The sequence below is a fragment of the Lontra canadensis genome, unplaced genomic scaffold, assembly GCF_010015895.1.
Source record: "Lontra canadensis isolate GAN:19392208 unplaced genomic scaffold, GSC_riverotter_1.0 scaffold75, whole genome shotgun sequence".
NCBI classification, from domain to species: Eukaryota; Metazoa; Chordata; class Mammalia; order Carnivora; family Mustelidae; genus Lontra; species Lontra canadensis.
Window position 1 is genome coordinate 643,148 of NW_022631069.1, and position 22,656 is coordinate 665,803.

At 41.5% G+C, this 22,656-nt stretch overlaps 1 protein-coding gene across 6 annotated transcripts in view; it reads left to right on the forward strand.

Moving 5' to 3' along the window:
* The first annotated feature begins 4,466 nt into the window (after positions 1-4,466).
* The window catches only part of NOTCH2 (notch receptor 2), a 195,036-nt gene continuing 176,846 nt past the window's right edge, over positions 4,467-22,656 (forward strand). For 4 of the 6 annotated variants that reach the window (XR_004385424.1, XM_032881302.1, XM_032881303.1 and 1 more), the window contains exons 1-3: positions 4,467-4,717; positions 14,127-14,350; positions 20,794-20,904. Coding sequence is in view for 5 of the 6 variants with exons in the window: in XM_032881302.1 (XP_032737193.1) it covers positions 14,176-14,350; positions 20,794-20,904 (286 nt within the window). In the remaining variant the exon portion in view is untranslated. The remainder of the gene's footprint in view (positions 4,718-14,126; positions 14,351-20,793; positions 20,905-22,656) is intronic. The other 2 variants (XM_032881298.1, XM_032881299.1) reach the window with 2 other exon arrangements.

A 22,656-nucleotide genomic window follows, 5' to 3' on the forward strand; every position in this document is an offset into this window, starting at 1 on the left:
AAGAATGAAAAATGAACCAATATTGGCTAGTCACATGCTGACTTTGGAAACACCAACCTGTTGCTGGCTCACTCTTTCTGAACTCTGCTGCTAGAGACTGCCTTGACTTTTTGACCTCTTTGGGTAGTTCTTTGTTTCTGGGTCTTGGTGACCTGAATTTTACATTCTGTACCTATGTGTACTTGTTTGAGGTTCTTGACTGTTCTCTCAGCTTACAAAACCCAACCTTACACCACATCCCTACTCTTGGTTACTATCTACTCCCATTTTGACAGAGTGAGGTTGAACACTGTCCCTCAATTCATAAGGCTGTGTCTCCTGCTAATTTTCTGCAATTCGGTTTCCAGAGAGGAAACTGGGATTTGTGGTCTCAGACGGTGGCCACTGTATCTGCTCTGTAGATGTGGCAAATTACTGACAATCGGGCTATTGGCTCTGAAATCATAGGTTCTTGGTCAGACCTTGCCAAACCTTGCAATGCCTGTTGTCAGAGCAGATTTTTTTTTTTCTGCTGGGCAGCAAAGCAAAGTTTATTGAGCTATAGTTCAAAGCTCCCCAAAAGGGAGGGGACCTGATAAGGTTGCCTCCCAGAGCAGACTTGCTGTCTTCAGATGAGTCTCCCAGCTATCATGCTTTTTAGTCCAGCCCCAGCTGTTTATGGAGATACAAGATTTATATGTGGCCACAGGAAGACACTTATAAAATGAGATTGCTCACTTCTGCTTGGAAAGCGGGATGGTGGACAATAGTCCAACTGTGGCTGTGAGAAATTCCCAGTGGTGTCCATAGAGTGGCTCTTGCCCTTGATGTCCATAGAGTAAGCCAACTACAACATTAGAGTGGGTAAGCATCCAAAACTGCCTCACGCTCAGAGACTTGAACTGAATGAACTGCCCTGAGGTGAGGGCACCAGAATCCTCTAGAATCTTTGTTCATTGTGGTCAGTTGGAGGTTGCACATATCAGTCACCCTTCCATGACTGCTGCCCCACCCCCCCAGCAAGTGTTATCAGATTTATTAAATAAAAATACAGATACCAGTTAAATTGGAATTTCAGACAAACAACAAATACATTTATATTTTATTTATATTTAATTGTTAATATTTATTTATTTATTTATTCATTTATTATGTTCAGTTAGCCACACTAATACATTTTTAATATAAGTATATGCCACACAATATTTGGAGCATACTTATACTATGAAATGATTCATTGTTTATTAGAAATTCAAATTTAACTAGGTGACCGGTATTTACCTGACAACCCTATGAGCACCACATTATCTATAATCTGAAACCTGGTAGGAATTCATAGGCTTGGGATCCAATGGATCTCCTCTTCTCCTGAGGGTACAGGAGCACTGTGAAAAAGAAAAACAGGAATAGGTCTCTGCTAGGACTACTGGGGTCCTGAACCTGTCTGGTTCCCTCACGCTCCTGGGCCAGTTCCAGGGGTCCATGAAATTAAGCGTTCTGAGTGCCTATAACTTTGTTGGCCTTTTATCAGCTGCATTTGGAAGATGGCTTTCTAGGACTGTCCAGACAGTTTGGAGAGATCATGATGCTCCTTGACCTATGGCAGCACCAAATGACTAGTATCCTGCATGACTTTCAAGAGGAGGTTTTTGCACTTCCTGGACAATGTCTTAAGATAACCTGAAACACCTCCACCATACCCTGCCCAACTGGGCCTCATATAATCCTCTAGTCCAGCAATCCTTGGTTATCTAAAGCATCAGCACCTCCAAAACAGTCTCCAGACTATTCCAGTTTGGTATAGCCGGGTGTCTGTGATTCCTGGGTAAGAAATCCCCTGGCTACTCGAGGACACCTAGACATTCCAAAACATTCTTTTTTTTTTAATTAACACATAACGTATTATTTGTTTCAGGGGTACAGGTCTGTGATTCATCAGTCTTATGTTCCAAGACGTTCTTGATTTTGTTCTTTTCTGTGCAACTGACCTAGTAATGACCTCCTAAAGAAAGAGAAGGAAGTTGGCTGTGATGTGCTGAGCTTGACACTATTTTTTGGACAACTCAAGACTCCCTTCACCTCTGCTCCATTATAGCACCAGCAGACACTTACTATGTACCAGATATTTGTCTAAGGACTTTACTAATATTAACAAATTTAATGCTTAGAATAACCCTATGGGGCATGTTGTATTATATTTGCTGTTTTAGAGTTGAAGAAACTGAAACAGAGAGAAAGAGTAATTCCTCTGAGGTCACACAGGTAAAAAAGTGGCTCCAAAGTAGAAGCCGAGATTTGAATAGGAGTCATCTAGATCCAGAATTTGTCCTCCTAACCTGTGGGGCAACTCTAGCCAGCCAACTCTCGTTCATCCTTACCCTGTTGTGACCAGTGCTGCCAACATGGTGGAGGGTGCCATCCTGCTGAGGAGGAGTCCTAGCCTGTCCTCTATTATCTTCATTTAGGAAGGAGAATGGTTTGTTGTTAAGATGTCTTCAAGATCTAGAGAGCCTAACGCATGATGGTCTGGATAGAGCTCAGTCCATAGTAGCCTGGAAGAGCTAGTGAAACCTAGAAGCTCAGCTCATGCTATGCAAGGTGGTTTGCCTTATCTTGTGAGCCTTTGGTGTTCCATCAAGCAACACATAAAGTGGCAGAACTACAGAGCAGATGGACTATTTTGTAAGTCTGGATATAAGGGAGCAGCAGAGAGACTCAACCTTGGAAGGTTCTGGCTTAAGTATGTCAGTCATTCAGTCCAAACTATCTTTCAGACATCTACATATGGTCCTAATCTACACATCCAGGGCCTCTTGGGAGCAACTCACAGAGGTGTAAGATACAAGGAAGGCCTCTATGTGAGTAGGGAGGTGTACATCCCATAGAAAGGCCTGAATGCAGTATTATCTTGGCCACCTACCTGTTCTGCTACTATAACACAACTTGTGGCCCTGTCTGGTGTGTTCTGGTATGCTACCATGATGATACCAGGATCCTGAGCGAAGAGAAGCTGGGCTTCCCAAAGAGCAGCTGTTTTTGTCACTGCTGCAGACTTTGCTTCCAGAATTTATTGTTTTCCTCCTTCCAGAGCTGCATTTCTGTCCAACAATAGTTTTCATCTTTATCATTTTCTTGTGCCCTTTTTTCCTCACACTAGAGAGAACCTGGGAAGGGGTATACTGACTCAAAGGAACCTCAGTGAGCATACGAACTTCTGGCTGGCAGCAGACTTCAAGGAAAGGTTGGTCTGTAGGATGCCATCCAGTTTCCCCCTAGCATGTCCATGGCCATCCTATCTACTGAACGTGAAAGCTAGAGGACTGCTGATAATAAGAGCACCAGCAACAACAGCTATCACTTATTGAGCACTTACTCTGGGCCACAGACTGTGCTAAATGCTTTGCATGTGTTTTCTGACTTTATCCTCACAATAATGCAATAAGATGGATAATGTTTTACTTCCAATCTATAGCTGAGACGATTGGCCTTACCAGATGAGTAAGTGGTAGAGCCAAGTTTCCAATCCCAGTTTACTGAAAGCTTGGGCATTCAGCTGCTCTGCTGTCATTGTCATATGTCAGCACCAGCTGACTTCCCCCATGTCCAGTCTCCCAGCTTCTTCAATTCTTTTCTCTTATCCTAATTCTCCAGCCACTATCCCAATGACAAGGGGGGATAAACATGAATTGTATTCCTAAGACTCATTATGACACCATAACTGAGCTCACCAGCTGGACCATGGGAAAAAATGAGGGCATGAGGAATTGTTTGAATTTGCCCCTTTGAAACAGATACCCTACCTGAAGTAATAAGCTGTTTGTTACAACTACTTTCCTGTTTTGTTCACTGTTGGATCCCAAATACCTAGAATCATGCCTAGCTAATAGTAGGTGCCCAACAAGCTTTAGCAAGGGAATCCAGGAAGCTGGGGTTGCCTGATGAAGAACACAGGAGGCTTAGTAAACCTAGGTGGCAGGAAAGTGGCTTTTAGTTGAGCCAGATGATAGGATCTTTGAACACTGGTACACCATTTCTGAGCTACACTTTGCAGGTTTGCTTCCTTCTATCCTATTCCAACTAACAAATTCTGGTTACTATTCATGTATTTTTTCTATTGCACAATTGCTGCTTATTCATAAATTCTGCTTTCTTATCATACTCCTGCTTCCTCATAGATTTGGTTTGTGTGACTGTGCATTGCCCTTACTCCACTGTATGACATCTTTTCAACTTCAGTTTCCATGGCTTACTGCCCTCATTATTTCCATGTCTGCCAATTCACATCCTAGAAGAAGAGAATCTGGTACACCCAATTCATCTTTTCCATTTGAGTCCTGATTTTTGGAGAGGCAGCCCTAATGTCAGGGTCCAATCCCTGGTCCAATCAGGAGCCATCCCTGAGTAAAGAACAACCTAGCTCTGCTTCTCAGAGCAGGGGGCTGTGGGTGGGGCAGTTTCATCTTGAAGAGGAAGTTGGGTGTGGCAGGCACTTTGTTGACATATCCAGTATAGGAGTGCTCCTGGGAGCCCCTCTCTCACCTCAGAAAAGTGACCTTGTGAGTTAGGACTTTTCATCAGGCACTCCCAGGAAAGCCCAGCTAACTGCAGCTAGTGACTTGCTGAGTTTGGAATTCTTGGTCTGCCACGTCTTTGCACTCTTCCTTCTGGAACTACCTTGATTTGTCAGCTTATTACCTGTTTGGAGTTGGCTTGTCTCTGGAGTCTTTCTTCTACTTAGGTGAGTTGCTTCCAACTAGACTGCTTGACTCTTGGATATGGTGAGTGTTTGGATTCAACTTTGGGTCTGGATCATGCTTTTAGCTTGGATGTAAATTGCCTCACTTCTTGCTCCCTTGCCCCTTCCCTTCTACCCAAATCTACTGTGCTTGAAATTGTCACTTACCTGAGGGTACCTTCCCTTCCCAGCCCACCCACATATTCCTGAGGGAATGACATTAAGAAATGGTTGGTGGTTTCAGGGAGAGCAATTTTAGAGGAATGGTTGGGGTAGAAACCAGACAGAAGCAAGTTGAGGAAGTGGAAATAGTGAGAAGTTTAGATGAGACTTCTGAGAAGTTTAGATGAAAAGGAGGGGAAGAAAACAGGTGTCAAGAGGGTTTTTTAAAAAATTATTATTTTAAGAATTTGCTTCTGATCATATAATACATAATTTTGTAAAACACCTTGTAAAATTAAAATCAAAGAATAAATTTATAATTCTCCATAATTTAACTACGTACATAATTATGATAGTTATTGATTTTTGAGCTAGTCACTTTAGGAATAGTGTTTTTATTTACTGTGTAATACAAAGCCCCAGGTGGGCCGGAATTAAGAGAAATATTTCTGTGATGCTGAGTAAGACAATATCCTTTTCCTTCAAGCAATGATTGGTATCCACTGATTTACAAGAGGGTTGAGAAGTTTTCTGAGGGGAAAACTCAAATCCTACAGTAGGGTTTTAGTCATGCATGGACATGTCCAGGGGGAGTTCCAGAGGTAGATTACCGGCAGGTAGAGTGGGGCCCCCAAGGAGAGCATGGCCTGTTGAGGCAGGAGTCTGCAATGATAAGGCTGGGCTTAGTCCTGGAAGGTCATGGCCAATCTGGCTGTCATGGGGTAGGCCCTAATTCAGCTAATTCAGTATGTGTCTTCCCAGAAGAAAACAAAGAAAAGCCTCTGTGTAATAGAAAGAGTCATTTAGTGAAGCCCAGTGATGCCCTGGGGCCTATTACCCTGTGGGCAATTGGGTGTAGCATCTCCAGGAAGAGAGCTTTTCCTTTCTCACTTTGAAAGAAGATGCTGACAGGCATCATAGGGGCTATCCAGCCCTAAATTTCCTAGCATCATGGGGCCAATCATGGGGGCAGAAAAAAATTTTGTCAGTAAGGTAACAGTACCTGAGCTCTGTTAGCTCAGTAACACTTACCTTAAGTGTTAATTATGCTGAAAAAATGGACTCTCTTACTTCCTGTTTTTCAAAGCATCGTTGACTAGGGGACAGTGCAGGGCTCTGAAAAAGGCACTGCTGTGGGCTTCTAGCTCACCATGGTGCTGCTAGAGCAAGCATCATGGTGTCCAGCTAAGCTAGCTGTGACAATAAATGATTCAAGAACACAGGTAACATCTGCGCCTTAATGACTCATGCAATGTCTTTGCACAAACAACACCTTCTCAGTGAGGCCACTCTGTATAAAACTAAAACTGAACACCCCCTACCCTTACTGTCCCATCCCCTAGTACCACCTACCATAATTTTCTCTCCACAGCACTCATCACCATTTCACATACCATAATTTTTCTTGTTTCTTCTTCTTCCTTTTTTTTTTTTTTTTTGTGAAAGAAAGAGAGAGTGAGCAGGGGAAAGGGGCAGAGGGAGAGAGAGAAACTTAAGCAGACTCTGCGTTAAGCACAGAACCCCACAAGGGCTTCAATATCAGGACTCTGAAATCATGATCTGAGCTGAAATCAAGAGCTGTCAATTAACCAACTGAGCCACAGAGGCTCCCCTTTCTCTTCTTTTAAAACAAATTGTCCCCTTTCCTACTCTAAGATATAAACTCTAACAAAAGTAGTATCTCTGTGTTTATTGTTGTGTCCCCAGAACCTAGATCAGTGACTGGCACGGAATATTCAATAAAATATTCATTGAGTTGGTCCATTATGTGGGTTTCCCAAAAATATTTGGGAGAGGATGAGAACTATTTTAAGATTTTTAGTTAGCATCTGGATTTAAAGCCTGGGAGAACTTAGGATCTTTGCTTGTATTTATAATAACCTTGTAATGTCTATAGCATAATATGCCTATTTTACAGATGAAGAACAAATTAGAGCAAAAGCAACTTGCTCAGACCCCATAGAAAGTGAGGGCAAGGGCCTTATTATAAACTGGGATAATAAGTAAGAAGACCATATAGGAGATTCTCCTATAGCTGAGGCAAGAGTTAATGAAAGCCTTAATTGATATGGTAGAAAAGGGATGGGAAAACAAAGGGATGGAAAGGAAAAAGACTGTGCAGATTGATAAGAAGCATGGGAGAGAGTATTTAATCCACTACTGGAAGGAGCCCATAAAAATCAGATGAGGACAGGAAAATTCTTTTAAGACAGAAGTAACTTCAGTTTTTTTCAGAAAGAGAAGACTGGCTAGTTGCAAAACAGGAAAGAAACAGACCAGGTAAAGTCAAGTCCTTGTAGCTTTGAGCAAATCCGTGACAAAATTTTCTTAATGTGGATTTCATATTTGGATTTTAACTGCAAAACAGTTGAGAGTAAAATGACTTATGGCAAAAAGAGTCAAAGTTGAGTCATGACACAGAAGACTGTGGCGATCGTGTCCGAGGAATGACTTAGGAAGCAGTGCAAAGCCTTGGGGAGAGGGGATACTCAATATTAGGATTCAGGGTTGCTAATCGAGAGGTTCCTGGGCAATGTAAGAGACGCCTGAAACAGGCCTTGGTTTAGGGAGAAGGAACTGTAGGATAGGTGGGTAAGGAAGGTCCGGCCACCCCCACCATCCCACTCACTCCTGGCCCATCAGCTGGTGTTGCAGGCTATGCCGTGATCCTCCCAGGGGTTTTGCAAGGGGAACCAGGGTCAGGTGACTGGATCAGAAGAGCCAGCCAGGATGGTCAGTCACACATGGTGAGAGGCAGATAAGGAAACTGAAGATTAATGAAGACAGAAGCCTTAGGAGGATAAGTCCATCCCAAGTCACTGGACACTTGTTATGGGGGTGGCAGTCTATTTGTTCATTTAAGCAGTATTTACTGAGTATTCTTTATGTTCTGGGCCCTGTGCCAGGTATTGGACTAGGTGCTGGGAATTGAGGTTTGAGTAAACTACTTCCTGATTTCTCCCCCTCTCTTTTGGAGAAAGAACTGGAATAACATCTGGCTCTCATTGGCACAAGAATTGGGCAGGGCTGTATCTGCAAGAGGCAGACATCAGCTTGGGCAGAGGGGTCAGGTTGGGGACAGCATGGCCTGGCCAATACAATACTTACATTGTACCAAGAATTTGTGTTTATTTTCTATGCTCAGCTTGGTATTATGTACTTATTTTTGATAAGCAAATTAACTACTTTATGTTTTCTTATAATAATTTCTAGATATACAGTTATGACATTGGATGGAGGAGAGAGCTTTTGATTTCCAGTCCTAAAAGCAACAGTGAGCCTAAATTTCCAGCATGACAATCACCTAAAACAAGGGCATTTCAAATCATCAGTGGGAGCAGCAAAGAGGGGAGAGGGCATGATCCAACTCTCCTGTATTATAAGGCCAAGCGATGAATCACAGTGGGAAAGCCACAGTAGAGTGTAATGGTCCCACCCATAACCCTTTAAGACACAACACTTGGTTGTGTCATGTGTTAACTCATAAGGGCCAGCTGACAATAAACTTCCCAAGTTGGGGTGCATGCCCCATTTCACTCAGCCTGCAAGTAGGCCCACAAACTCAGCCCTGTTTTCCCAGGTTAAGAGTATTCCTTTGGGGGCACATGGGTGGCTCAGTGGGTTAAGCCTCTGCCTTTGGCTCAGGTCATGATCTCAGAGTCCTGGGATGGAGCCCCACATCAGGCTCTCTGCTCAGCAGGGAGCCTGCTTCCCCCACTCTCTCTGCCTGACTCTCTGCCTACTTGTTAACTCAATCTCTCTCTGTCAAATAAATAAATAAAATCTTTTTTAAAAATAGTATTCCTTTGTTACTGGAAGGGAATTGAAAACAATTGTCATCAACAATTCTAGGCCCTTTACTTATTTAATAGAATGAAGCTGAACACTAAATTTTTTTTGCCTTTGTGGAAGGTGTTTTCCCTAGCAATGTTAATTTTGGGCACAATTAGAAGATTTCTGTAATAGTCTCTTTAACTCTAAATACTGTGTATATCTATAGTTGACTTCTATAGAGCATCTAGCCCAGCATCTTTACTATAACTGGAACTCAAATTATATTAATTGAAGAAAATGTTAACACCAGTAGAAAAGAGGGATAAGAGCAGGAGAATAAACAAGAGGAGGGGCCCAAATGAAAGTTCACTTTTATAAACTGGTTTTAATTTTGGCTCTCTGATTATAGGTGTGGGTTCTAGCTGAAAAGATTTCAGTCTCTGCTCTGATGTCAACAATGAGGATTGCAGGAGACAGAAGATTTTAGGAGTCATTTTTAAAAGTTTCTAGATCTATGGTCTGTATTATTTCAGTCTCAATCCTATCCCACATTCAAAATTTAAGCCATTCGGGTGCCCGGGTGGCTCAGTGGGTTAAGCCGCTGCCTTTGGCTCAGGTCATAATCTCAGGGTCCTGGAATCGAGTCCCGCCTCGGGCTCTCTACTCAGCGGGGAGCCTGCTTCCCCCTCTCTCTCTCTCTCTCTCTGCCTGCCTCTCTGTCTACTTGTGATCTCTCTCTGTCAAATAAATAAATAAAATCTTTAAAAAAAATTTAAGCCATTCATCACTATGAAGAATTTTAAAGTGAAATCAATCAGTATAATTCAATCTTAACATTTATTGGTTGCTTACTCTATGCCAGGCACTTTTCTAATCATTTTACACTTACTAACTCATTCAAACCTCTTAAAACTCTATGAGGTATACATCATTGTTATTTCCATTTTACAGGTGAGGGAATTGAGGCAGAGAGTAAATAATGTGTCCAAGATCTCATGGCTAGTAAGCGACAGGGTTCCTGCCCAGATGGTCTGACTCTGGAGGCCACACTTGCAATCACCAAGCTACCTCTGTTCTGTAGTTAGTCACCCCACTACTAAGCATCTCCAAGTACCTGGTTTGTTAAAACAACTCTCAGAGTTTGGTACCCTTGTTTTGGGCAATTACCTATTATTCGTTGACAGTTGTTAACTTTGTTTCTAAAAATGACAAGGTTAGTTGTAAAAATCATCTTTTTCTGCCCTCTCTTCCACAAGACATGGTTGTTTGGATAGCAACCTTTTCAGAAACAAAGTAAGTGTGGAGTTGCTTTTGTGAGGCTAGATGGTGGAGGGCCATTTTCTCATAAGCTGAGCCAACATTGCTCTACCTTGCTCTCAACAGGTTTCAGATGCTCGTATGAGAAAGCAACTTATACACCGATGAAAAAAAGAAAATTTATTTCTGTGCACTAAAATCTTCTTATATGACAAATATGAAAATAGCTTTCATTTTTCTTCATTTTTTCTTTTTTTTAAGATTTTTTAAAAAAGATCTTATATATGTATTTGACAGAGAGAGAGAGGGAGGATAAGAGCACAAGCAGGGGAGCAGCAGAGGGAGATGCAGGGGGACAGGGAGAAGCAGGCTCCCTACTGAACAGGGAACCCGATGCAGAGCTTGATGCCAGGATCCCAGGATCACAACCCTGGCCGAAGGCAGATGCTTAACTGACTGAGCCATGCAGGCTCCCCTCTTTCATTTCTCTTATCTGCCATTTTTCTCATCAGTACATAATTCCCTCTCATTTCTCCCAAGTCTGATGTAACCCTAGCCTTTACACATTTGATACCCTTAGGAAAAACTCAGAAAAAGAAGTGGATGGGAAAGCATTCAGACATTATTTAATAATTTATGATATTTTAACATTGCAGTAACTCTTCTCATCCTCTTTTCTCCAGTTTCTGGGTCTATGATCAGGAGGAGAAACTCATTTCCAGAGAAAACATTTCCTCTTCCCACTATTACTTCTTGCATAGGGTACTAAAATTTTTTTTGTAATCATCTCATTTTGGAGATAAGGAAAGGGACAGCAAGGTTAGCCTGTATATGGGGAATTTTCCTAAAGAATGTTATTTTGACTTACTTCATGACATAAATTATACTCCATTCGAATTTTAGGTAGTATATTTTGTTTCAAAACTTGCTATGAATTTTAGAACTTTCTGTTGTGTCATGGTGACCTGGCCAGAAGACTTTTTAATTCCCAAAGGCTATTAATCTTATGTCCCCAAATATATTTCATTTGCAGCTCAACAAGACCAGATGCCCTTAATGGGTTTAGGGGCAAATGAACCAATGAGAATAAGTCCCTTTTTCAGTAACAGCTTCAGAGAGATGGACCAGTCAGGGAAGGGCAGGCTGAGGGGTGGAGAAAGGAGCACTTCAGAAGGCTGAGCCTAGAGGTGGAATTGCTACACCACACATCTTGTTTGTTTAGATTGGGGTCCTGAGACCCCTATCCAACGTGTTAGCTGATTCTCTTAAGAACAAGCCAAGCAACTGAAAACAGAGTCCACGCCGCTTAGCTAAGTCAAAGCCCACAGGGTGACTGGCATCACAGGCTTCACTCGCCCACCTGATCATGAGAGTGTTTGTGAGAGAAGAAGGGAAGGGTGGTGCCACCACTTCGTGTCCACCAAACTCATAAACACGCCTCTTTTCCTCTTCTAAAGGCTTGTTATAAAGAGGTGCACCTCAGCTGAAGCATCTGTGGCTTCAAATGACCGTGGCTGCTTTACAAGCCACTCTATAAAATCATGCCCTGGCACAGATTCATCAGCTAGGGTTTACAGTAGAAAGAAATTCAAGGGCAGTGTTTATTATGAGAATATGGTCAAAGTGAGGATTTGTTTTTTCTGTTTGTGAATAGTGTATTAAGAAATTGGGTGATTTATGTAGTTGAGCTTAGTACTGGATAGAGCATTATTTCTCAGCAATAAGCTAGTAAGACATAAAACTTTAAAATTAAAAAACAAGATCTCTAATAAATTAAATTTAAATAATTATAGTCCAATATCAATGGTGGAGAATTCCAAAGATCAAGGTAGGGAAATGCATCAAGGTAATTTGTTTTCTTAATTAAAAAAAAAACCCCTCTGGGTAAAGAATAGTAAAATCATATTAGCAAAAAAAGAAAAAAGTTATTTTAGGGGCGCCTGGGTGGCTCAGTTATTAGGCATCTGCTTTCAGCTCAGTTCATGATCCCAGGGTCCTGGGATCGAGCCCCATATGGGGCTCCCTGTTCAGTGGAGAGCCTGCTTCTCCCTCTCCCACTCCCTCTGCTTGTGTTTCCTCCCTCCCTGTCTGTCTCTCTCTCTCTGTCAAATAAATAAATAAATTCTTTTTTTTAAAAATATTTTATTTATTTATTTGACAGACAGAGATCACAAGTAGGCAGAGAGGCAGGCAGCAGAGAGAGAGGAGGAAGCAGGCTCCCCACTGAGCATGGAGCCTGATGCGGGGCTCCATCCCAGGACCCTAGGATCATGACCTGAGCCGAAGGCAGAGGCCCAACCCGCTGAGCCACCCAGGCACCCCAATAAATAAATTCTTTTAAAAAAGTTATTTTATGAGCTTTGAAGGCTATATTCTCATCAAGATAAAGATCAAAGGATATGAAGACTAAGAGAAGCCATTGTGCTTTGTTGTTGTTGTCTGTTTCTTTGTCAATAAAAATTGACTCTGTTGCTAGGATCCTGAATTTTAAATTATGGAAATCAGTGTTACACTGATGAGTCAATAAAATCAGAGCATATTCTACTAACTCAAAGAGATACAAAAATTATGGAAGGAACATGAAGAGTCTGATAGAGCTCTGTGAATTCTACTGGGCCAATAAGTAAAGAACTAATTTAAAGTAAATAAAACCACCGGGTTTCCCTCAAGCTTCTAATGTTTTCAAAATGTATTTATCTTATCTCTTAAAGGCTTATAGTCATAATAATTGAAGTCCTGATTCTTTTCCTTATAAAAGGAATACACATTTGAGGACACGATTCTGCCCCTCTACAACAGGAAGCACCTACCCTTTTATCGTGTGAACAGTTTAACCAGAATCATTGCCCACTGTTCAGAGAGTGGTTTATAGAACCTTTGGCTCAACTTGTGCTTCATGGTGCACTAAGTTCTTGACACTCACCTCTATAAACTGGAGACAGATTTGATATTTGTATTGTCAAACACTGACTGCAAGCTTTAAAAAAAGGAACCTCCCTTAGAGCATTACAGAATATTAGAGCAAAAGAAAACTGAAAGATGATCTTGAGTAAGCCACCATTTTATAGATGAGGAAACTGAAGCACAGAGCACAGAGGGACCTGCTGATGTCTCACGGAGCCTGACCCAGAGCTCAGGTCCCTTGATTCTCAGACCCACACTGCAGCACCAGCACTAGGCAGCCTCTCTAGCATTGCTTGGTGAATGAGTGCGTTGGCACTAGGAGGAAAAAGACGAAGGTGACATCATGGAGCTCAGATCTAATGGGAAAAAAAAGTGTTATATTGCACTCTGTACATTGTTGCTAGAATGATCTTTCTAAAAATATGAACTGGGGGTGCCTGGGTGGCTCAGTGGGTTAAAGCCTCTGCTTTTGGCTCAAGTCATGATCCCAGGGTCCTGGGATCGAGCCCCGCATTGAGCTCTCTGTGCAGCGGGGAGCCTACTTCCCTTCCTCTCTCTCTGCCTGTCTCTCTGCCTACTTGGGATCTCTGTCTGTCAAATAAATAAATAAGATCTTTAAAAAAATAAAAAAATAAAACCATGAATTGAAACATTTTGTCTGTCCCTGTAGTGGTTCCTCTTTGCCTATAGGGCAAATCCTCCTCCTCGTTCTCCAACTTCTTGTCTAACTGCATCTATGCCAATGTCCAAGATTACCCACAGAGGACCAATTGCTTTTTCCTAAACAGCACATGCAGTTTTGTCCTGCCAGGCCTTTGCTCATGTTGTCCTCTGCCTACAAAGCCCTCCTCTCATCATCCTCCAGGAGGGTTGGCTCCTTTATTTATTATTATTATTATCATCATCATATCATCATCATCATTATATAATATATATATAATATATTATTATTATTATTATTATTATTATTTTGGGGGGCAGCAAAGCAAAGTTTATTGAGTGATAGTTTATTGAGTGATAGTATAAAGCTCCCAAAGGGGGAGGGGACCTGAGGCGGTTGACCGGGTTGTCTCCTTTATAACATATTTCCTCAGGTTTCTCTCCTCCAATCTCCAATCTCACAATTAGAATTGGCCATTCCTGCCTTTGGTTATTGTCCACTGTGTGCCGCCTATACTTCTCCTATGGCACCTGTACTATTTGTAACATTGACTTCTTAAAAACAAATAATGTATTTGCTGTTTACACTTACGCCTTTCTCCACTAATTGAAGGCAAGCTCTTTGATGGTAGGACCATCTTCTTTGTACCTTTAGAACATAGCCCAGCATCTGGCACATAAAACCTCCACTGAAGGAATTACCCATGAAGAGCCTTGCAGAGTACTATGGCAATGCAAAGGAAGATGCAGCAGCCTGTGCTTGGAGGAGTTGTCCCAGGAAAGAAAGCTCAGGTCCCAAGTCTCAGATGATCAATACCCCCATCAAGGCAGAGGGCAGGGGTTGCTTCATACCTGGTGGCAAGAACAGAATGCATAAAGGTACAGAGGCCTGAGAAATGGTGGGAAATGTGGCACATTTGACACATGGTGATTTGTTTGTTGTTAAACTAGAAGAGTCTACAGAAGTCAGTTAAGGCCTGTGTATGAAAGTCCTAGTAATCCATTACAGAAAGGAATTTTTATTGTATTACAAGGAGCTAGAGAAGGAAGAATAGTGAATATCAATATTCCAGAGTATGAATGACTGGATTTGCCTGTCAAGAGAAAGGACTATAACAACTGAGGAGAGGTTGCTCTAGAAAAGGTAGGACTAGCTTCTCTGAGTCCAGGTATGACACTGTTGATCTGAGGGTTTGGAGAACTGAGAATGGTCCTGGTGAGAAGTGAGAGGGCCTAAAGCAAGGCAGTCGAGGTGGAGACAAACAGAATGATTGAGCAAGCACAACAGTGTTGGAACATTGAGTGGTGACTGGCTGAAGATGAAGAATGAGGGAAAAGGGAGAGGCAAGGATGTTTTCAAGCACTTATCTTGAATATTTAAATGGATGCCAGTGTTCTGATACAGAATACAAGAAGAAGAGGCTTTTGGAAAAAACATTAAGTTGAGTTCATGACATTTGTGAGATACTTACCTGAAGATGTTGAGAAAGCAGTTGGAATCATGAGTCTTATACTCAGGAAGTCAGTCGTGAGTATATCCAGTTGATAACTGAGTCCAAAGGAGAGGGTGAGATCATCTGGAGATCATGGGAGTGAGGGGAGAAAGTCTAGGATGAGGCCCTTAGGAAAGAAGGAGAGGGAGAAGGAGACTAAACTGAAATAGATCAAGAAGTAGAAACACATCCAATGTGGAGTCATGAAAGCTGTAAGCAAAGAGAGTTTATTCACATGGAAGAAAGAATTAATGGTGTCAAAACCAAAGAAAAGATGAAGATAATGAGGACTGAAAAAGAGTCCCAGAAGAGCTGTAGTATAAGGCTATAAACATACTTGTTGGTGGCTGGAGGAAAGCCAGCATCAGCATTGGGCCAGTGAGTCAGAGACAAAAGCCTCCTCCTATTTCCTACTCTCATCCAATTCATAAGGCTGAAGTTGACTTAAAGTAGGATCTATGCTAAATAGCCTCATCTATTTAGGGCTAGTGAAATCGAGGTGGTTGATCCATCTCCATCAAGAACTCGATAAAGAATTGAAGAATTTTCACATTTTCTTTTTCATATGTATGAGCTGGGGGTAGATTAAGGAGATAGCTGATGAAAGAAGTAAATGCAGAGCATGAAAAAGAAGAGGAAATAAATAAATGCCAAAAAGCAGTTCCAGAGCTCTTGATTCACTTACCTCCACATACTCTAGGTTCTATTTATAGGAAAACTATAAGCTAGCATGGCCAATATAGGTTTCAGTGGGCTAGCAAGTAATGCAATCACCATATAATTTGTTTCAAATTCCTCAAAACTGTTTTACTAAAGGATTCAGTAAGTGTGGGGACTTGAAGGGTGGTCTGAAGATAGTGTTGAAATTCAGAGTACAGAAATCGAAAGGAAGCATGTAGACATTTTCAGAGCACAAAAAGAATGCTGTGACATATAAGCACATCATTGTGGACTTATGTCACCAAGAAGGGTATAGATGAGTTTGGGTGTTGTGGAATTCACACAGGGAGTCACATGGGACGTGCATGACCTGTGCACTAGTCATGTGCAAGAAGACCAGGTATCAGATCCCTAATGTTGGGATCTGATATCCCCAAATCCCAATATCCCGTATCCTAATAGTTGGGAAATGTTTAATAAATACCCCCCCAAACAAAACAAAACAAAACAAAAGACCCCAACAAGCCACAGATAGTATAAGAAGCACTGCTTTAGGTTACAACCCATTTGTAAGACTTCTTATACTTACCTTGGGACAAGCTAGTTGACAGCTTGAGCACACACCAAAAAATTTAGCTATAAAGTCAGAGGAAATTAAATGTCCGTTGTAGAAGATGTGAATTCGTGCTAGAAAAGTCCAAAGTTACCTTCTAAAGTCCTTCTGGATTGAATGTAGTCTAGTTTATTTTTTAAATTGCTTTGTTCGTTATAACATCCCCAAGGTCTTTAACAGTCCTTGGTACATGATGGGCACTAAATAAGTGTCTGTTGAATACTGAGTTAGTTCTGCTTACAACGTACAGAATGGATTGAGGAGGAGAAAGGCTAGCATTAGAAAACGTAGCTAGGAGAATTTAAAGACAGTCTAAATACAGGTTGATGAGTCTAATCAGCCTACTGGACACAGGAATAAAGAAAACATGAATCTGAGAAATAATGAGAGGCTCCTCCAGTTTTTCCTATCTCAGTAGGCAGCCTGGCTATCCACTAAGGTCCAGTTAAAAAATCTAGGATTATCCTTGACTCTTCCCGTTATCTTTTTCCCCAGTATTCTATCACTCTGTGAGTCTTAAATATCTCTTTATTCTGACTGCTCCTATTCACACTGCTTTAGTCCAAGTTGTGGCACTTTCCCCAAGACATTTGTAATAGCTTCCTAAATAGTCACCCTGTCCCAGGCTTTTCCCTATTCACCCATTCTTTCAAAATTGAAAATCTGGTGTTTTTACTCTTTTGTTTAATGCCCTTGAATGGCTCCTGATTTACCTTCTAAGCTTTAGTAATACTTAAGCTCCATATTAGGGTAGCACCTTACAAGGCCCTATATCATCTGGCACTTGTGTCACACTCCAGCCTTTTCTTCTGCTCTTTGAACCTAAGCAACACTAAAGTACTTGTAACTCCTGCCCCAAGGGTGTGCCATGCTTGTTTGTGCCTCTGTGCCTTTGCTTATGCCATTCCTTTTGCCTAGTATGTTCTCCACCCCTACACCCTCCCTGCTGCTCCATCTGTGGCAGTTTACTTTTACTGTTGTAACAAATTTCCACAAACTTAGTGGCTTACAAATGACACAAGCTTGTTATCTTACTTTTTTGGAAATCAGAAGTCTGAAGTGAGTATCATGGGACCAAGACCAAGGTGTTGCCAGAGCTGTATACTTTCTGGAGTTTCTAGGAAAGAATCTATTCCTTGCTGTCTCTAGCTTTTTGAGGTTTCCCATATTTTTTGGCTGATGGCCATGTCAGTTCAACCCCTGCTCCCACTGTCACATATTCTCTGACTCAGACACTCCTGTCTCCCTTTTATATAAAGATGTTTATAATTACTTCACATTTACCCAGATAATCTGTAATCTTTATTTCTTCCCTGAAAAAAAATTTTTAAGATTGTATTTATTTATTTGAGAGAGAACATGAAAGAAAGAGTATGAGCAGGGGGAGGGTAGAAGGCAAGGGAGAAGCACCCCTCCCCCAGCCCCCACACTGAGCAGGGAGCCTGACACAGGGCTGGGTCCCAGGACCCCAGGATCTTGACCTGAGCCAAAGAAAGACACTTGACTGACTGAGCCACCCAGGTGCCCCTCATCTTCCTTGAATTTAATCACATCTGCAAAATCTCTGTCACTAAGTAAGGTGACATATTAATAGGTTTAGGACATGGGCATCTTTGGGGAGCCATTATTCTACCTACCATACCATGCACCTCCAGTTTATCTCTTAAAGCTCAGCTCAGATATCACTTTTTTTTTTTGAAGCATCCTCTGCTAATCCTCCCACTCAGAGCTAGTCACCATCTATTTTGTTTCCTATACATCTTACCATCACTGCATGGATTAGCTTGTATTGCATATATTAATTTTTTGAATATGTCTACCTCTGTACTATACTTAGAGCTCTTGAGAGAACAGCTTATTTATCTTTGTATTGCCAACACCTAGCACAGTGCATGAAATATAAGCCATGTTTGGGCACCTGGGTGGTTCAGTGGGTTAAGCCTCTGCCTTCGGCTCAGGTCATGATCTCAGGGTCCTGGGATTGAGGCCCGCATCGGGCTCTCTGCTCAGTGGGGAGCCTGCTTCTCCCTCTCTCTGCCTGCCTCTCTGCCTACTTGTGATCTTTCTCTCTCTGTTTCAAATAAATAAATAAAATCTTTAAAAAAAAAAGAAATATAAGCCATGTTTATTTAAAAAAATTGAATGTGCTAGGCATTGTGATGACCTGCCCCTATTCCCCCTCAAGTCACATGGACTTCCTAACCTCTCTTGATCATGCCGTTCCTTTTCCATCCTCATCTATCTGTAATGCCTTTCTTTCAACTTTTCTGTTTTATGAACTCTTACTCATTCTTCAAGGAACAAATTAAAAAGATTTTTCCTCTATGATGTCTTTTGTGATCTCTTCAAGACAGAATTAATCAACTCCTCATTTGGGGTGCTAAAATATTTTGTAAATATCTGTATTTCCTATCTCACACTATGTTTCACTTGGTTATATACACATCTGTTCCTCTACAGCAGTATACAAGGACCATATCTTGTTTATACCAGCACAAAACACGTTCTCAAATATTTATTAACTTAAATTGAACATATGAACAAATCAGCATGGGGGGATGGGCACGGAAGGCAATAGAAATGAACCAAAGATAAAGGATGCCCTTGAGTAAAGGAAAGGAGAGAGGAGGAGACTGAAAAGACACTTGTAAAGCGTGTTCAGAAGACTCAAGGAAACAGAGTGTGATGAAGACCAGAGTCCAAACGACCTCTAATTAAAGAGGAGAGTGTGAGCAACAGTACCAAATGCCACTGAGATGCTGACTTTGGAAATCAATGAGAAAGGCTGCTGGACTTGACCTCTAAGAGATCCTAAGGGCTTTAGGAAGCACAGCTTTGAGAGTACTCAGCCAGGGCCCTGGGTCTGCTCCTGTTTTTAGGTTAGGGGAGGAAGGATTTCCAGAAGATAAATGACTTGAGGAAAAGGAAAACCAGACTTCTTATCCAATCACCCTGATGAATGCCTGAGGACATAAACCCCATAGTACAGTTCCAGGTCAGGTTGAAAGGCTTGGTTCTTTCAACTGATACAGACGGATCAAAGTACTGGGAGGTGTGGGTGGTTCTTAAGGAATACAGGGACCAATGTGACATGTTCCCCTATGATTTTCAACAATGGGGCACATTCAGCTTGGCAGTGTAAGAATGCTTTAGAATTAAAGGCAAATGTCTAGTCTGGCTACAGACTTGAGAGGAATTTCCCTTCCATGGAGCTTTTCTGGATATTGGAATTTCTATGTATGAGGCATTCTCTGACCCAGTGGACCAACATTCTCTTGCCTCTGCCTGCCTTGAAGCATGTTCTGTTTTCCACCAAAACTGCCTTTTACAACCTATGTCCCATTTGGCTAAACTTTGTGGCCAGCTGTCTGTCCTGACCCACGCTACGCTTAATCTAGACACACTCTTATGCCTACCATCTTCCTGGGTTTTCTTCCCAAATTGATTTCACCTAGCATTTAGCTCTGTGATCTGCTTCTGTTGTATCCTAAATCAAACTACTCTGGTCTGACAGGTCATGCATACTCAACAAGAATAAGAATGATTCTCAGGGGGTGAAAAACAACTTAATTTTTTAATATATAAAGTACAGATGTAAACACAGAACATCAACTGATAAAACAATTTATCTGTGGTATTATGTGGAAGAGCACTTTAAAGATGTCTGAAAAGTCTCCGTAGGAGGGCTATAATGAAAAAAAAAAAAAAGGTTCAGAAACACCATGTTAGGTAATGAAGCTGAAATTCAAGCCACAAGAAGAACACAAAAAGTGTTGATAGTGAGGAAACAGAGTGGTTACTTGACTGTGTAGATCATGGAGAAGATTCCAAGCTAGCAAACAAATTTTGAGAATTTATTATGTGCCCTGAGCTGTGTGAAACCCATAAGCTTCTCCTTATTTGAGTCTCAATGTACCTGTTTCTTGCAGGAACAATAGCAACATTTTCCATTGAGAGAGTAGCCCACCTACCTCCTCTCTGCTACAGCACCTTTTATGCTAATCATGTAGTTGGAGGCAACTCCTCATTCACATTTTGCAACATAAGAAAATGAAAAACACAGTCCAGCTTGTGTTTGTAGAAGCTCCTTTCATGGCAGCCTTTCAACGGGTTGGGCAATTTAAAAGATGCAATTGTAATCATGACTAACTCATTAAGATGCTTGAGGGAAATCTGAACATCCGTAACCTACTTTTGAAAAGAGAGGCAAGGAAAATACAGGATTGGGAATAATCCAAGGAAAACAGTTTCAAGTCTTTGGACAATAGACAGACTCTAAAACCTCCTTAGCTGGGCTTGAGGTAGGCTAGGACACGAAACAAAATGTTGCTCAAAGGAAGCCCAGCAATCATTTGTGTCTACTTGTTCTCCTAGAGTATCATCTTTATTTGGTTGATTATTTTGACTTTAAAATACTCTTCTTGGTTCTCTTATAGCATTCGTTAAGAATTTATCAACAAGTCTTTGCATTTTATCTTAGTCACATTGTCTAGGCTATGTACTCATCTCCTGTGTTGACTCCTAAGCTCTCCTCTCCTGCTTTCCTTCTCTTGTAATGAGTGCTGAAGCAGAGATGACACTGTTGGGGTGGAAAGCTGACGGGGGAAGATGGATGAGCCACAGCGTCCACTTGGAATCTAGCGCCAACTCTTGGCAGCTTATCCGTGGTAAATCTTGTTTTCAGCTTCTTGTTGACTTTATCACCCACTTTGTGTGCTTAGCTCTCTGATGGATGTTATCATCAACTCTGTTTATTCACAATGCCAAGAGCACCAGTTGAGCAGGGAAATATTCAGGAAAACCTACTCTTCAAGTGTCAAGTTGACCAGAAAAGGAAAAAAAATAATTGTTTTATCGAATTTGGCTTTGCTTTATAAATAAACAATCATTTATATTTTGTCAAACTAGTTGTGCCTGTAGTCATGGTCTTATTCCTCCTTTTTGGTCGTACTTGGTGCTCCAAAAGGAAAAGAAGGAGGGAAGGGAAGATTTTTAAAACACTGCTTTGAGTGGGAGTGACTTTAGGGGATTGAGAAGAAGGTCTGCTTAGGTGCTTGAACTGGAAAGGGCCATAGACTACAAGGAGAATCAGGATAAGGGACACTGATGGATAATTAGACAGCTTTTCCAGATCTGGGTCATTTTCACATCATAGCCTCTCTCTCTCTCTCTCTCTCTCTCTATATATATATATATATATATATATATTTTAAAGATTTTATTTATTTATTTGACAGACAGAGATCACAAGTAGGCAGAGAGGCAGGCAGAGAGAAAGGGGGAGGCAGGCTCCCTGCTGAGCAGAGAGCCTGATGCGGGGCTCGATCCCAGGACCCTGGGATCATGACCTGAGCCGAAGGCAGAGACTTTAACCCACCCAGGCGCCCCGCCTCAATATATTTTTTAAGTTTTGTAAATTCTTGGACCATCAAAAATACCCATTTGAATAATTCCCTTGATATAGTAGATATTTGTAGGCTACCTTGGAAATCAGGCCACCCTGAACTTAGTCCCTGATGTAACATTGGGTGACTCTATAACTTTCAGCCTCTTCATTTCTTCAAGATGACATAAATAATGGAAAACATAGAGACTTTGGAATTATTACAACATGGATTCATCTATTTCTACCACTTATTCATCCCACTCCTACCGCTTATTAGCTTGTTGAGCTTGGATAAGTTGTTTAACTTCTTTGAGCCTCACTATCTTTATCTGCAGGGTTTAAAAGAAATTTTTTTGAGTGTAGTTGACACACAATGTTACATCCTTATTTGTTAAATGGAGATAAAGACATCTACCTTGTAGGAATGTTGTGAGGATCTAATGGGATCATGTATGTAAAACACCTAGAATATATGAATCAGTGAAAAATGACTACTCTCATAGGGATATTTGCACCCAGAAATGAAAAAAAAAAATCACCTAGGTGATGAAAGGCCTGGGGGTTCTGAGCTCACTAGCAGCTAGATGCTTTCATAAGATGATGGTATCATTAGAGAATGAGGAGAATGCAAGCTGGTCACATAGAAATCCAGGCCTGTTTTATTTCTGGTCACCACAGCAATCAGAAAGTACAGGGGTAAAGCAGAAAGAGAGGGAGGGAAGGAAAGGGAGAGCAAGAGCAAGAGAAGCATGGAAAGGATCTGTTCCTCCCAAAGGCAGAGAATCACTAGCATTCCTTCAGCAGTAGGACAGGAATGAAAGGTAAATAGCTGCCCGCTGGTGGTATGCTCACCAAGCCAAGCAACCAACGTGTTTCCTGCTCAGTCTCCACAAATGTTGATCTTTAGCTCAGGATAAGTCCCTTGGAGAGTATTTTGCTGAAAGCAAGAAAGGCAGCTGCATAACTGCCCAGTCCATGGAGCTGACAAATCGGTGTGTCATCAAAGAAAGAGAGAGTCATGTGAAATAAAAGT